Source organism: Eleutherodactylus coqui, chromosome 7 (genome assembly GCF_035609145.1).
Source record: "Eleutherodactylus coqui strain aEleCoq1 chromosome 7, aEleCoq1.hap1, whole genome shotgun sequence".
In the NCBI taxonomy this organism is placed as follows: domain Eukaryota; kingdom Metazoa; phylum Chordata; class Amphibia; order Anura; family Eleutherodactylidae; genus Eleutherodactylus; species Eleutherodactylus coqui.
Genome location: NC_089843.1, coordinates 89,507,731 through 89,525,000, shown reverse-complemented (window position 1 = coordinate 89,525,000; position 17,270 = coordinate 89,507,731). Strand labels below are relative to the sequence as shown.

Here is a 17,270-nt window from a genome sequence, read left to right as displayed (position 1 = left end):
GTCTACCTGCCGCCACCGGCAAACCTGACTGTCCTTCATCAGGCAGCCCAGTTTGCGGCTCAGTTCCCAAACGCTGCTGTTGTCTGTCTGGGTGATTTTAACATGTTGCTTGACATAACATTAGATAAATTTAGCACTACTCTGCCAATTTCTATTAACCCACACCCTACAACACTAACTACATTTTCTCAGGAGGTAGGCTGGCAGGAGGTTTGGAGAGCTAAACATCTAGCGGATCGGGAGTTTTCGTGCCACTCAGCCGGCAGCAACTCTCTGTCACGCATTGATTACATTTTCGGTAACGCCCGTGCTTGTTCAACAGTAGCGAAAGTACAATACCTTCCTAGGGGTGTGTCGGACCATTCTCCCCTTTGGGCTGAATTTGCTATAGCAAATAGTAAGACTAATAGACATGGTTGGAGAATACATCCCTTCTGGCTAAGTCTATTTGACCCACACGATCGTATTCCCGACCAGCTTGCCACCTTTCTTGAAATAAATAGCCCTGATACTGACCCGGCACTACTCTGGGAGACCCTTAAGGCCTTTCTCAGAGGCTGCCTTCGCTCCTCTATATCATTTATTAAACGCAATACTTCCCGATGTGAGCAGGAGATGGCATCCGAATATTCCAAATTGGAAGCGACTTATGTCGCAGACCCCTCAGATGACAATAGAACAAGGTGGTTGAGTCAGGGAAGACAATATCTCATATATCTGCAGGAGAAGGCCCGTAGGTCTACTTTCTTTGCTAAGCAAAAATATTATGAACAAGGTAATCAATCCAGCAGCTTGCTGGCTCTGTTAGTCCATCAGAATTCAGCGTCTCCCTCTATACTACGTATCAAATCTGATTCCGGAGAAGTCCTTATTGACGGGGATCAGATTGGGATGCGATTTCAACAGTTCTACACTGAGTTGTACAACACCAAATTCCAGCATTCTCAGGACACCCTGAACAATTTCCTAAATAAGCCTACATTCCCGACACTCACACAGGACCAACAGGCATTTATGGATGCACCCTTTACCCTGACTGAATTAACGGAAGCGCTTTCGGGAATGTCCAACGGTAGATCGCCAGGCCCTGATGGCATCCCAATTGAGGTATATGCCAAATACCAAGACATATTGCTCCCTACATTACTTGCAACATACAATGCGGCCTATGAGAACGGAGATCTCCCTCCATCCTTCTACGAAGCAACAATAGTATTAATTTTAAAACCGGATAAAGATCCCCTAGACTGTGGTTCCTACAGGCCAATTTCCCTACTTAATACTGATTACAAACTCCTAACTAAAATGCTGGCTAATCGTCTCAATACCATAATACTGGATTTAATCCACCCGGATCAAACTGGATTTATGCCCGGAAAATCCACTAGAGAGAATTTGAGGGGGGCCCAAGTGGTGACCCAGATAGGGGCGGCCAGAGAAGAGGATTGGGCCTTGGCCTCCTTAGATGCAGCAAAGGCATTCGATTCCATTGAATGGCCCTTTCTCTTCCAAGTTTTACGGAGATTTGGTTTCGGCGAGACTTTTATACGCTGGATCACTCTTCTGTACAAGTCCCCCCTAGCAGCTATTTCCATTAATGGATCCTGTTCTCCCTACTTCCGACTACATAGAGGAACTAGACAGGGGTGTCCCCTCTCCCCCATACTATTTGCCCTGGCCATTGAGCCGTTGGCAATGATTCTACGAGAAACCCAGTTATACAGGGGTGTCACAGTGGGGGATAGGGAAGATCGAGTGGCTTTATATGCCGATGATCTCTTGCTTTTCTTGGCGGACCCTGAGGCAACCCTCCCCCATGTGATAAATCTTATTAATACTTTTGGTGAATTCTCGGGCCTTCAAATCAACTGGACTAAATCAGCCCTGATGCCTGTTTCTCGTGAGAGTCGTCTGGGCGATATTGACTCACTTTGCGGCCTCCGGATCTCAAACCAGTTTAAATACTTGGGGTTACAGATAACCAATGATGTGGGAAAGTCTCTAGAGCTAAATGTATACCCCCTCATAGATTTATTCAGGTCTAAGTTTAAAATATGGGGCTCCCTACCGCTCTCGGTAGCGGGGCGAATCAATCTTATCAAACTAATAGTATTACCAAAATGCTTATACATAATGCAGCATGCGTCGCTGCATATCCCGTCCCGCTTCTTTAAATCCATGCAGTCCCTGATGTCTTCCTTTATTTGGGGAAATTCCCGCCCCAAACTACGAATCTCTACGCTTCAGAGGCCGAAGCAAGACGCGGGCGCTGCCCTGCCAGATTTGTTCATTTACTATGTGGCAGGCCAGCTAATTCACTTGAGAAGCTGGCTGAGTGATGACCCTCTCCCCAACTCTGAGGCGCATCTGGCACATTATCTTAAAATCCCTAGATTGTGGCCCCTGCTGGAATCTCCTTCTACCCTAACAGGCAAAATGCTACCAATTCATAGGTTGGCCTCTCAGGTCTGGCGGCAGGCCAAGTCAATTGGCAATTTTATGGACATAATAGCTGACACTCCCCTTTGGCGTAATCATGGGCTCCCAGAATTACTCCAACTGGAGGACGTCCACATTTGGGAACAATATGGCATCCGGACCCTGGCAGACCTCTATCCACAGAACACCCTGTCCTCATTTGAGCAGCTACAAAATAAATATGATCTGCCCCGTTCCCATTTTTATAGATTTCTCCAGGTCAGACACGCTTTAGAGGCGCAGTTCCCGCCACCCAGACCTGCTATTTCTCATTACCCCTTAATAGGCATCCTTCGCTCCCAAGGCCCCCGGGGCCTCATATCGGCACTATACTCCCACCTCATCTCAATACGAGCCTCTCAGGATATACCCTCTGCCCTAACAAAATGGAGGACACTGATACCGACACTAACAGACGATACGTTCCAAGAGCTCCTGGAATCTCCTCTATATGTATCCCCAGCAGCCAATAATAAAATGATCCAGCTGTATATAGTGTATCAGTGCTATCTCACTCCAGCGAGATTGTACAAAATGGGCAGAATACAGTCTACAAACTGCATTAGGTGTTCCTGCGAATATTCAGATTTTTGGCACATGATGTGGGAGTGTCCTGTTATTGAAAGTTTCTGGGGGGAGGTCACAGGTTTCCTCTCTGAACTTGTGGAAGTCCCTGTTCCACCGAGCCCAGAGATTTGCTTATTTGGAATACTAGATGAAGAAAGCTGGCAACACCATAAAAAGATTTTTCTGAGGGAATCTTTGTTCCTTGCTAGAAAAACGATTGCATTGCGGTGGATGGATCGTAAGAACCCCTCACTCTCAATGTGGAGGAAGCTGGTCAATTCGGTGGTGCCATATAATTATATAGTCTACAAGGGACGCAAGTGTCCTGAGAAATTTGATAAAGTGTGGGGTCTGTGGTGCGATTCCCCCCTCACGTTATATTCACCACAATTAATGGCTTCATCTATTCTGGACCTCAGACGTGCCCCATAGTGGATACATGTTCTGGAGCGGGACCTGTGGCCTCGGAGATTTGGCTTCTGTGTACCTGATCAGGTTTTACAGAATTAATGTGTTATCTATGTTGTACTGCATTGACTGAACTTTTATACCAACCTAATTATACAGTGATGTGTATTATCTACGTGCTGCACCTTCCTGTGTTTGTAAGTTTCTCTATGCTATTTAATTTTCAATAAAACGAGTTTAAAAAAAAAAAGATAAAATTTCTGATTGCTCTCCGCTGCTTGCTTAGCCTCTGCAACATATGCATTGTGGAATTCAACCATGTGGGCACACCACAGATGAGGTGGTTGTGTTGTAGCCCAAACTGTCGCTGCACCTCCGCAAGACAAGAAGCAGCTGGATGTGAATGTTGCACAGATTCCTAGTTTTTTTCCAGCAGTGGATGAAAACGTGGGTAATTGTTTAGGAAGTGCTGCACTCAGGCCTGGATTTAGGCAAGGGCAACATGGGTGGGCATCCAGGAGCCCCCACCAAGTGAAATGAAAAAAAGGGAAATTCCCTTTGAAATATCTGATTCCAAAAATCTAAGTTATTTGTGTAGAAAATATTAATTCTACCAGAAGATGCACAATGAACATATTTAACAGAGAAAACTAAAGCGGAGAAGTTGTAAGACGGGAATGGTTGTGTTTTTCACCGGCAACTGGTTGTGTGCAAACTGATAAATCCAAATATAATGCAGCTTAATGGTGATAGATTCTGCAATTGGAGGCATGAGACAAGCTGTTTGTGTGAACGAACATAAACAGTCGAAGGCACACGTGGAATCTATTGTGGCATTCGCATGAAGATCAATGGAAAGAGGCTGTGTTGACGTAGAACATGCCAAGAAAGTTAGAGGAATGGCTAGCTATTGGAAGGAAATTCTAAAATGCATAGTCTCTGTCATTACATTTCTATGCGAAAGTAGTTTGGTACTCTGGGGCAGAGATGAAAAAGCCGGATCCCCTTAAAATGGAAAATATCTAGGAATATTAGAGCTTAATATGATGAAATTTTACATTCACACTACCAGAAGCACGAGAATAGAGGATCCCGACACAGCAAGTATTTATCGCCAACTATCTGTGACAAACTCATTGAAATTATGGGAGATAGGGTATTGCAGGAAATACTTTTGTACATCAAACATTCAAAGTATTACTCTATATCGCTTGATTCATCATCCAATGAAGGGCGCATCAACCAGCTATCATTGGTATTTTGATGCATGGAGAACGGGGTGCCAGAAGAACGATTTGTACAATTTCTGCCAAATCAAAGTCACTCGGTAGAGGAAATGCTACAAAGATTGACAACATTTCTTAACGAACATGGACTGGATATTAAAGACTGTCGAGGTCAGTCATATAACAATGCAGCAGACATGAGTGGGAAATTCACTGATCTTCAAGCCATGATTGCAGCGAAAAATCCCAAGGCAATCTGGGTATCTTGTGCCACCTACAGCTTAACTTTTGTGGGAAAAGAAGCAGCTGAGTGCTGTCAAGCAGCTGTCCGATTTTTCTGCTTTCTTGAGGAGCTCTACATTTTCTTCATTGCTTCAAATCATTGGTTTAAAAAAATATTAACAATGGCGCTTAAGTTGGCCATGAAATGTGAAGGGAAGGGAAATCAGTTTTCTCTACCTCAAAGAATTTCCACAATGCGATGGTCTTCTGTACTGATGCCACAAAAAGCTCTTGTGCACGGTTACGCAGCTATTGCAGATTCTCTGAAAAGCATTGCTAAAAATCCTGATGAAAAAGCTGAAGTCCGTTACACCGCGAGAGGTCTGTATGAACAGATGTCTATGTTGGAGACTGGAATATATGCCACGTTCTGGACGACATTCTTCAAGCTTCCAACAAAACAAATTTGTGCCTACAAAACCCACACCTGGATTTGAAGATTGCCATTGCTGCTCCACATTCTTTGCAATCCGTTGTGCAATCAGAGCAAAACTCCTTGGCTGACTATGAATGTCTGGGTGTCCAGATGTCCGGTACAAATGAGTACCGGCAACCACGCCAGCGTAAAGTAAACATTCGTTTATGACCCCTGGATTGTGGCAGTGCTTCTGGGGGTTGGACTTTCCGCTTTTGATAATTTCCACATAATCTTCTTCCTACAAGTCCTCGATCAGTTCTCAGTTTCGCTTGAACGTCGACTTTCCGCTTATGATTTAATTTGCTCCCGATTCGATTTTCTTGGCAAACTAGACAGCTTTACTCCTGAAGAGATTCACTCTGACTATCCCGACAATCTCGAGAATTACTTGGAAGATGAGCTGATTCACGTTGCCGAGTTTGTGAAAGTTTTCTTCTTTAGACTGTCTATGACTCTAACACCTGTTACAAATTATTCCTCTACAAACTATTACATGATAGAAATGTAAAGGATACCTTTGTCAACGTGAAAATTGCCCTGAGAATCTACCTTTCCATGATGGTTGCAAATTGCACTGCAGAGCGATCCTTCTGAAAGATGAAACTCATCAGAACAGATTAAGAACATCAACGACCAAAGTTAAACTGAACTTTCTTACAGTGATGTCACTGTCATCGGATATTTTGTGTCAGATAGACTTTTTGGAAATCATTTGAGATTTTGCAATTTTGAAGTCTTTGTTAAATAAAAAACTGAAAATCATTCCCCTCTGTAAAGTGTGTATAGTATAATAACTTAAGTTAGCATATTATTATGTACTAATTTTAATTAAATATTTATTTAATTTATGAAAAAATTTTTTTTGCAAAAAAACAAAATATTCAAATTACTACAACAAAAAATATATTTCACTATTAATTAAACCACATTCAATTTTACATTTTTGGTAATTTTAATTATTAGGGGCTTCTGCGGGGGAGAACAAGGTCCACCACTAAAACCTTTGCCCAGGGCCTCATGGTTTCTAAATCCAGCCCTAGCTGCACTACCAGGTTCATCACATAGGCCAGGTAAAGTACATGTGTGACATTTCCAAGGCGAAGGGCTGCTAGCAGGTTGGCCCCATTGTCACACACCACCTTGCCTGGCTTCAAATTGTGTAAGGTCAACCACATGTCAGCCAAATATCTGTGCCAATGTGGACAGTGTGAAAAATTGGTACAAAGAGGTGGAGGAAGAGAAGAAGGAAGAGGGGAGTGAGAAGGTGACAGTTGAATGTCCTGCTAGTCCTGCGGGTACGATAAAAAGTGGTGGACCCCGTCCAACTTTATGCCCCATCATCAGGACATTGACCCAGTGTTCTGTTAAGGATATGTAATGCCTCTGGCCATGTTTGTTGGACCACATGTCCTTGATACTGCCACTGACAGCATTCTGCAACGCCAGGCACACATTATCACTCACATGACGGTGCAGGGTGGGGATGGCTTTTTAGGCAAAGTAATGGTGGCTGAGCATCTGGCACTGTGAGTTTGCATGGAGAAGGGGTTTGTGTTCACTAGCCTGACGAGCAGCATTTCCATCACCAGCAGCATGCTTGCGTTCAGCCTCTGTGCTCAGGGGCGCTTTGGGTGGCATTTTTTTTTACATGGTAATGGCTGGCTGCTGACCCGGGACTCGTTGCAATATGTGGTGGATGTCAATGTAAGTGAAGCTGGTGGTGCTCTCCGTTTCCCATTCCTGACTTTGAAGGCTGCACCTCGGGTCATCAATTGCAGAGGAGAGGCCTGACGTAAGTGCACTACTGGCCCTACACAAAACTACCTTTCTGTGCAGAAAGGCTACTGCATGAACAGGGAGGGAGATGGAGGAAGATGAATCTACAACAGCAGAAGAGGGAGCAGGATGATGGTGTTGGTACGGCCCTTATGCTTTTCTGTGACACCCTACTCCTTGTCTTAACAGAGTGCTGCCCCACAACGTCCACCTCTTCCTCCTCCCCCTGTGAGCTGCTATGATGACTCTTCCTGCCTCTCCATATTGTGTTAAGTACCTCTTCCAACTCCACTTCCTCTTTGTCGTCCTTCTCCTCCTGAGTTGACTATGTCACAGTGCGCACCAGGTGCTGGAGTCTCCCTGAGTAAACACTGCTTGTGGAGGGCTGACCGCACTCACTGACCCACCCTCATCTTCATCTTGGGAGGAAAAAAAATGGCTGGGCATCAGTGCATTCAATGTCTTGGTCTTCTCCCTCTGGTTGTCCTATCAACATCCATGACACTGAATGATCAAAGAGCTGATCAGACTGATCCATGTGGACTGCTTCAGAGGGTGCAGGGGATTTGGCACAATGTGAATTAGAGGGGGATGCACATGGTTGATTGGTGCAGACTGACTGCTGTGTGCCTGCGACTGGGAGGAAGTGGAGGTCGTGGTGGGAGGTACTTAAGGCATGCAGTGTCACCTGCTCTACGACCTATTCTGTGTACAGTACATGTAACACATTGGCAGAACCACTTCTAAAGGCCCTTTTACATGCAACAATTATCTCTTAAAATTTGTTCAAACGGATGAAAATGAGCGACGGTTTTGTTGTTAAAGATGAGCGTTTAAACCTAACGATTAACACAAGAAATGGACATGGCGTTTGAACAGTCGTTCGGTGGGTCACTTGGTAGCGTTTACATGTAAAGGGAGTGTGCATTAGCGATGAAAAAAAACATTGTTATTGTGCAAGTGTGGATTGGCCTTTGAAATTAGGTGGGAGCGCATAGCTTGTGTGCAAAAAAACAGGGGGCTTTGTAAATTGACATTTGAAGGAATCTCTGGGTGTTGGGTTTAGGCGTTCTCTGAATTGGCATTGTGAAAGAATCAGTAGGTGGTCGGTTTGAGTAAATAGAAAACAAGGAGTTTTGTGAATTGACATTTGAAGCGTTCACTATCACGAATCTTTAGTCAGAAGAAGTAGCGAAATCCGTTGGCGCCCAAAGATAAATCCTCGATGTAGACGCTGTGACCTTAGCATGCGAAGTAAAAGATGGCGAATGTATTTTCGATACTCTTTGTAGCTTCTGTACATCAGAACGGCCAATGATGTACCAGCCAACATATCCTCTGCAGAATTTCTCTCCCTAAGTGCAGACCACGTTTTGTATAGGCATATAAATGTGATGCAGCTTCAATTATCCTATGCTCCGATCTGAAATGGTCACTGTTAGTACACTGACAATGCTGTATATGGCTAGGTCATGTGATGCAGGCGTTCAATGAAACTGCTGCCCATATGCAGCATGGAAGACACATTTAGTGACATCATCAAGGCACTCGGGCTGTTGATTGCCTGCACTCTGCACCAGGCATTTTGGTAAATTGGATTTTCTATCAATTTTATTACTAACAATCATGCCAGACTTGCCAATCCGATTTGACAAAAATTGGGGCGATTTTTACCACCTGTCCGATTATGACAAGCAACACTAGTTTTTAGAGAAGGTTATCTTCATGAAGCGACTCCCTTTATTATTCTTCCATAGTATTGCTGTGATGGGCACTTAGGTTGGATACTACTTTTACTGCTACTTCTTGTATTTTAGACAAGTTGTGGTGTATACTTACCTGTACATGTTATTGTATTTTAGCACAAACCTCGGTATGATGGCCACCGTCAACTGGGGATCTTCTCTTCTTTTAGACAAATTCTGAACATTACAAGAAGGATAGAAGGTAAGAAAAAATCATCATTCTAAATAAATCTAGACTTATATGTGAAATGTGACTCTAAGCAAGTTTTTCACAACTTGTAGTTTTCCAGGTGTCATAGCTTTGTAATGCAGTATCTGAGGAGTGGGCCCACAGCTGAGCAGATGGCGAGGTAGATGAGAATAACTATGTCACGGTGGCTTTACCATCTTCTTCCCTGGGGGTAGGTCACAGGGAAAAAATCCCAGGAGGTCACAGGGAAAAATAACCAGGAGTTACCCTAAAGTTCTTTACGGTAAATCATGATAAAATAAATAACTGAGTCCAAAAACAGGGAAATTTTCTGGACAAAACGAGAACAGTTGGTAATGTCCGTTTACTGTAACTTTGGCACAATTACATGCATAGAAGTTGGTGTGACAGGGAGTACTCTTGGGGTAATCCGGACAAGCCACAGTCCTAGTTATCTGTGTAATCCAGCTCCCGTCAACTCTCTTTCTCTCTCTCAGTGCTTAGTGGTAGCACTGGTACATCCTGGGTAGAATAGGCCCAGGCCAAGCAAAAGGGAATCGCTCAGCTTCCTACATTCTCCAACACAGACCGATAAATGTCTGCAGGGGTCACTCACAGACTTGAGAGCAGAACGTCTTGCATTTGCACTCCTAGACTCTTTTTTGACCACTCTCAGACTCTCTTGCATAAACTAGCCTAGCTTGGACTGCCTACCTAGCATTCTTACAAATACCTATATATGACATAATCACATGACCTACAACATGATACATTTCTCAGATATAACGCAGACATTAGCTCATTGAGTGCCACAGAGGTGCAATACACATACCAAATGCATACTACAAATAAGACGCTGACAAGACAATTGCATGAGACAGACATATAACATTATGTAGGAGCCCCACTAGTTCTGGGCCACTACAGTAACAATTGGAAAGTCACACATTAGGTTCACATCAGGGCTTACATCCTTGATACCATGATGGCAGAAGTTTGGTAAGACGACGCTGCGGCCTCTTATTGGCTGCAGCGGTCACCTGACATCTGGTGGCAGAGGACAGTAACGGAGCAGTGGAAATCGGTTAGCGGTGACCTGGAGAGCCGAAGACAGTGTACTTTATTTTTTATTTTAACCTATGCCCAGCTGGTAAAGATTTTTGATTTGAAACTACACAACTAATCTAAAGAAGGTTCTTGCCATCCAGTAGCAAAACAGGTCAGATTAAGGCCAGATTATAGGGAGCGCACAAGGGGCATGGGCCCTAGGGCATCCACCACCTTGGGGACATAAGGACCTGTCTATCTCATATCTATCCACACGTTCATTAAATTCAGTGACCCTTTAAGCTAATTTCACTTGGCCGAGCGCGATATCGGGCCATAAAACTTGGCCCAATGCCGCACTCGGGAATGTGTGATGTCCCCGCGAATGCGGGGCGTTTGTGTTAAAAACGCACAAATCCTGCACGATTTGCTCAGTCAAAATCATTTCCCCGTGAGCCATCTCAGCCTTAGGCCGGCTTCACACAACTATATACACAATTGCATGCGGCTCAGTACAATGTTTTTGCGCACTAAACAATGCTTTTTTTTGCGCGCATATCAGCGTATTTTCACACACACGGTGGTTTTGGTGTGGATTTTCCACAGCTGAAAAATCTGAGGCAGTTCCACCATGTCAGTGGAAATACCCTTTAGGGCTCATTCACACGACTGTATGCATAAGACACGGTGTGGGTCACACAGCGTTTTACTAGTCTGTGTGAGGGCTCATGATACAGTGTATCTCACGCATGCGGTCATGCACAGTGTGACTGGTTTCTTTCCTTTTAATTCCCCCCTCTGTTTCATAGTGGTCTTGTGTATGTATCATCACCCATACGCAATGTATTGCGTACGGACAGCGTTGCATACGCTGCCCAAAGAAAAAAATAGGGCTCTCGCTGCGTCAAATACAGCACGCTGCAATCTTTTACACGCACGTATCCACACGCAGTGTTTACATGTTAATGTGAATGGATCAACAAAAGTCCATGTACCTTCATTGACTTCAGTCACTGCATATCATGCGGCTGTGCATCGCACGCGTAATACACGCCGAAATTACAGTTGTGTGAATGAGCCCTTAAGCTATGTTTACACAGGGCTGTTGTACTGTGGATTTTCTATGTGGAACCTACACATTTACACATTTACAGTAGCAGCAAAGTGGATGAGATTTCCAAAATCTCGTCCGAAGGCATCCTGCAGACGGCCGCGTCGGATGCCGCTGTGAGAATTCACGCAGCGGGATGCGAGACGTGCCCCTGCAGTGACCCGGCACTCACCCCCTCCTGGCGTCTCACTCTGCTCTGCGCCGGCTGTCACACAGCCGTGCATGTGCAGACCAGAGTTGGAGCGTCAACAGTGACGTTTCTGCGCAAGCCTCTGCAAGACCTGCACAGAAAAAAGACGTGCCGCAACTTGTTTACCGCGTGAGTTTTCACGTGGTCAAATCACAGCTGTCTGCATTATCTAATGTAATCCTATGGCAGTGGGCACGGGCGGAGATTCTGTGGGAAATCCCGCCGCGGAATTTCCACCTGTGTGCATTTGACTATACATTGCAGAAAAATCCTGCAAAAATTTTGTGCGGAAATTGACATGCCGTGTGGATTTTTACGAAGATGTCACACCTTCTAATTAACAGGTCATTCCGCACTAATATCCGCGTCGAAATCCACATCAAAATGGTACGGATTTTGACATGGAATTTGCACTATGGACACTCTGCAGCCAATTCCGCCCTGTGTAAGCATTACCCGAGGGTGTATCCACACGCGGTATATATTTTGGCAGATTTGCACAAAAATTTGCAACAAAATCTGCAGCATAGGGTGAGGATTTAGATGCAGAATTTGACATGGATCAGCAGCAGATTTCACCCTTCAATTCTAACGCTAAAGTCCACGTTAAAATCTGTAATGTGAGGATTCTGGAGTAGATTTTCTGTAAAAAGTAATAGCAAAAAAGGAAAAGAGGGTCCCAGCCCAGAAATGCTTTATCTCCCATCTTTTCCGAATGTGGAATGAACATTCACCAAGGATTCCATGATGGTGGTAGAGCTGGCCTTCACAATAGCTCTGCTGATAACAATGTAAACCCTGTTTTCTTTGTTCCTCAAATGAAAAATTGTATCAAAACAGGAAAGGTCAAAAAGTGTGAAGAACGGCAGATGATGAAAGCAGTGCTTGAATGTAAAGACCTGAGTGAATTAGACTGCATTTCAGACACATATCTCTGGGAATACACGTTTCCTGTAATAGCAAGAGACGGCTCAGTGGTGGGACGAAAGTACAAGGTAATAGGTCCCTCGCTGTTATTGTCAGCCCGGCTTTGATTCCCTAGAACTCCTGCTTCTTGTAGGCCCACGCTGACGTATAGAAAGAAAGGAAATAGTGTGATGCGGTTAGTCAGATCCACAGAGACGCTGTGATGAATAAATGCAGTAAATGTCGTACAGTTAAGAGAAATATCATTTGCACAATACAGGCATACAGTAGAAAACAACATATATCTCTAGTTTGCATCTAGCGTAGAAGTGAATTCCATGGAAATCTTTTGGTAAGACTCCCACAATGTTCAAATGAAAGCCTGTAAATCACCTAAATTAGTTGTAGCAGGCGACTTTTGTTGCAGACTTGAATCCAGGGTCAGAATAGGCTCTTTTGTAATAACTATCCTCCATGGACTAGCAGAATACAACTCCATTTGGAGGTGGCTTTGAAGCCATTCAATTGTAATGAGGGTCTATGTCTTATAGGATGATCACAAACACTCTATTAGACATGAAGCCTTGTTAGGGAAGGAAGGGGAGGGGGGTATGAATGCTATCCTGCCCACAACAGACTTGACCTGTATTGGACAAGAAGACCTAGAACCTTGAGTACACGTACTGTGTAGATGGGGTATCCTTCTAAACCATCACCTTTAATGAGCCAGAATCCATTGTTGCTTGGAATAAATGATGACTTTTAGGCATTTGGGGCAAACTGTACCTACTACCATAGCAGGTAAGGTACTTGCTATAGAGCTCAGCATTGAGGAGGAAGGGTTCAGGTCAGAACTTTATGCAGCCAGTCCATTCGTGGAACATCCATATCCTCAAAGCAACGTAATATAGCATTGGATTTGTGACAAGGCACGTTGTCTTGTTGGAAGTATGGCTGACCATTTCCAGAGTATTGTCAAATTGTCAGCAGCACATTATTATCTAGAATGTCAAGGTACACCAATGTGTTCATAGTTCTTGTCACTACAACCAATGGACCGAAACCATGCCAAGTAAAACATCCCCAGACCATAATGGAACTTTTGCTGTACGTCACTGTTGACACAACACACTCAGGTAAAAGGCGTTCCCCAGGCATCCGTCACAGCCAGATATATCCATCTGATTTGAAGATAGAGTAACCTGACTCATCACTTCATAGAACATTCTTCCATTACTTAACTGTCCAATGATGATGCATCTTCTTTGAGATTTGTTTGCAGGACGAATGGAGAGAAGTACCGGCTGAAGTGTACCAGACATTAGTAGAAAGTATGCCATGGAGAGTATCCAATGTCATTAGGACCAAGGTCCTGAGTATTAACATATGGAAATACTACTTTTATTACTCTTGGTAGGATACTGCATATTAGTGATATATTATACAGTATCTGTGCATTACTGCACAATTATCATACATATCCACTTATGTTCTTTCAGACTACGAGAATTAATTGAAGTCACTCAGCTGAAACTATGGGAGTGCCTGGCTGCAACTTAAAGGGGTTGTCCGAGTTCAGATTTTTCTTGTTATACATTTGTGGTAAAACCGTTTTAGCTGTGTGGTTCTCAGAGCATGCCTCACTAAACCCATCCAGAATAAACTAAATCAACTTCTATTTTCTGTAATTAGACTTTTTGGCTCACACTAATAGTTTGACAGTATTCCAGATGTTAGCAGTTCTTTTTTTCTCTTCCCTTCCAAAGAATCAGCTTACTTGGAGATAATCTCTCACATTCACAGTGTTTTCCGCTAGACTTCAGTTCTTATAACTGATCATCAAGAATCTCTTCCTTAAGACTTGAAAAGCAGTTTTGACTACAATGTCAAAAAACAAAAAACAGCTGTTAACCTGCAAAACTGTGCGACTATAAACAATTAATTAAAATATTGTGCTATGATGGCATGGTTTTGTCCACATTGTTGCTGCACTTTGGCCAGGCTGTAGCCACTACCTGTGAACTTACCTATAGGGTAGTAAAAAAATGTGTTGGACAGACGGAAGCCAGGAAATTTTCAAGGACATTGCGATGCTGAGCCAGTATATCTGAGCCTATGATATTTGCAAATGCCATAGAAGATGACAAACGTAACACTACAGTCACTATTATAAGTGTGCCCAGTGCCCAACTAATACTGTTACACGGTGCTTCAATTATACCACCAAGTGCCAAACTATTGCCAACACGACAGTGCTTAAAGAAGACTGTCATGCAGAGCCCATATCTTACTAGCGTATGGTGCTCAAATAATATCACACTGAGGTCAGATAACTCCACCAACGACTCCTGCCCCAGAGGGTCAAACACTATGACCATATATTTAGGACCTACCCTTTGCATAGTCCATCGATTGAAAGTCTTGGAAAATCACTTTTAGTGATTTTTTTTTTCATGGTTGCCAAAAGTGTTGGTCTGTAACGCCTTGCTACAAGATCAGAGGGGCCCAAAGCAAAATTTGTACAGGGCTCCCGCCAACCATTTGCCATTTAAAGGGGTACTTCAGGCTTTTACTATTGATAAACTACTCTCTGACCGCAGTAAGGAGCCAGAAGTGTGGAAGGAGGCATTGCTCCCTTTGATTTCAATAGGAGTGAAGCCATCTATTACTCTTCTGGACCTGACCACTGTTGACGACTTACAGCCCTGCTGCCCTGACAGTGGACCAGAGGATCAGCTGATTGGTGGGGATCCTGAGCAGCTGACCCCAATGATCAACTCTTGATGAACTATCCAGAGGGTAGGTCATCAATACTAAAAGCTCAGAATACCCATTTAAATACCGGTGTCTTGTTATGTAGCAATGGGACTTTGTGCCCCCTCAGGCTCCAGAGTCCAGGGTAGCAACCAGTATCTCTGCACCCACTATTGCTATATCCCCCTTCATGATTAAGCATTTAGGCTAAGAAACTTCCAACAGTTATTACATTCAGAAACTAGAGTGACAAAATGGTAACCTATAATAGTTGTCCAATATGGTTGTTCATTTGGATGACTCGCAGCAACGGCAACATTCACATTGTGCAATCGGCTTAATTCGAGCACATTACTTTGGTGCAACTCGTGCTACTCCGAATAGTTTCCTATTGGTTTTGTTTTAACAAACACAACCAAAGAACTAAAACCATCAATTAGCTGAAGTATATTTTTCATTGTCGAAAGAAAACTTAATAAGGAGGGCATTTTGTGCCACAAAAGCAATGTTTTTTCTTCTCCCACGACTCACTTATCGGATTGTTCCTGCTTATAAATGAAGCAATTCCCATAATAGATATGTATTAGTGAAATGGTGTTCATGTGCTACTTATAAGTGTAGGTTAATGGAAGGTGAGCCTGTACATTCAGTAAACATTCAGATGTTTTATGGTGAACTTCTATAATTAAATGTCCTTGTGCGTTGTGTAATATAGTGTTTCTATGGTTATTACAATGGTATGTGAGTGCATGATGATCTTTTCCATTGTATTTACAGCAGCACGGATTATTATTTATAGACCGAGTAAGCCTATTTTTACATGACTTTATATAAAAGCTTAGCAATCCAGGACGAAATGCAAAATTTCAAGTGCGCAAAGCTTATATTGGTTTATTTTAACCCCGTAAAGGGGGTTTACAGGATTGCAAAAACATGGCCTCTTTCTTTCGCAAAGATCGCCACATCTGTGCACATGTTGACCGAAGTGAATCGGATGTATCGCTGCTTTGTTAGAACTGATTAGACAGTATCAGAGTGTGTAAAAAGAGTGTTCAACCATCACTTTGGTCTAAATTGTGCTGAGTTAGGCCACAGGCGTGAGTCCATGGGCTGTCCGCTTGACACGGACCTGTTCTAAACTATGAAAAAGGGCAGGAATAAGACATGACATGATTTTTCTCATACAGACTATCGGTCCTCATGAAGAATTATGCATGTGAATAACCTCATAGGCTATAATGGGACTGTTTGTTATCCATGAAATACATTGACAGCGCATGGCCCAAAAATACAGTCAATGCCATATGGTTGGCCTTAGGCTGATGTCACACAGTCTTTTTTAATGACTTTTTTGTGTTTTCCAAATGGACTTTTTTCTGCATGTTTATTCAAACAAAAACCCACCATGTCTAAATGGTTTTAGTCAATAGCAAAGTTTGAAATTCCCTACAAACACTGTTTTTGTAGTGGCTTTTTTTCTCTATAGGAAAAAAAATGAATGACGTCTTTAAAAAATGCAGGCATCACAAAAAAAATATTTGACTTTTACACCTTTTTTAAAAACTAAAATAAAGCAAAAAATTTTCTCTAAGGTTGGCTTCACACGGGTGAGAAAATCGCGCATGTTTTGTGCATTGCGGGACTCGCAAATTTTGCACAAATATGAATCCTATTCTTTTGAATGGGGTTGTACACATGAGCGATGTTTCAACAAATCGCGGCATGTTCTATGTTTATGCGTGCTCTCGCTTCACATCTTCCATTGTTTTCAATGGGGCCGGCGTTAGCATCGCACCATGAGCTTGGTGCATGCGATGCAAGGTTTCCCATTGAAAACAATGGGTGAAACGCTGCAATCCTTCGCCACAGCTGTCAGCCACAGCAGAGAATCACTTCTTCCCTGGAGTAATGCAAAGCAGTTTTGACATAAAAATGCCTCGCATACACAGGGAATTCACATGTTGGCGATATCAGCCTGTAACTCACAGCTTGATATTGCACTTGCTCGTATGAAGCTTGCCTAAAGGAAGAATTAAAGAGTCTGTAGGAACATACCCAATTGACATCTTCCGGAAGGAATAAAAGAACAACAAAAAAAGTTGAGTTCTTCGAAAAGATACTCCAAAATTGTTATTTAAAGGGGTTGTCCCGCGCCGAAACGGGTTTTTTTTT

The 17,270-nt window shown here is 43.2% G+C and overlaps 1 protein-coding gene across 1 annotated transcript in view; it reads left to right on the top strand.

Moving 5' to 3' along the window:
- The first annotated feature begins 4,720 nt into the window (after positions 1-4,720).
- Positions 4,721-17,270, top strand: part of HGFAC (HGF activator) — a 68,010-nt gene continuing 55,460 nt past the window's right edge. The window contains exons 1-3 of the mRNA XM_066574800.1: positions 4,721-5,282; positions 5,625-5,800; positions 9,018-9,102. Of these exons, the coding sequence (XP_066430897.1) occupies positions 4,721-5,282; positions 5,625-5,800; positions 9,018-9,102 (823 nt within the window). The remainder of the gene's footprint in view (positions 5,283-5,624; positions 5,801-9,017; positions 9,103-17,270) is intronic.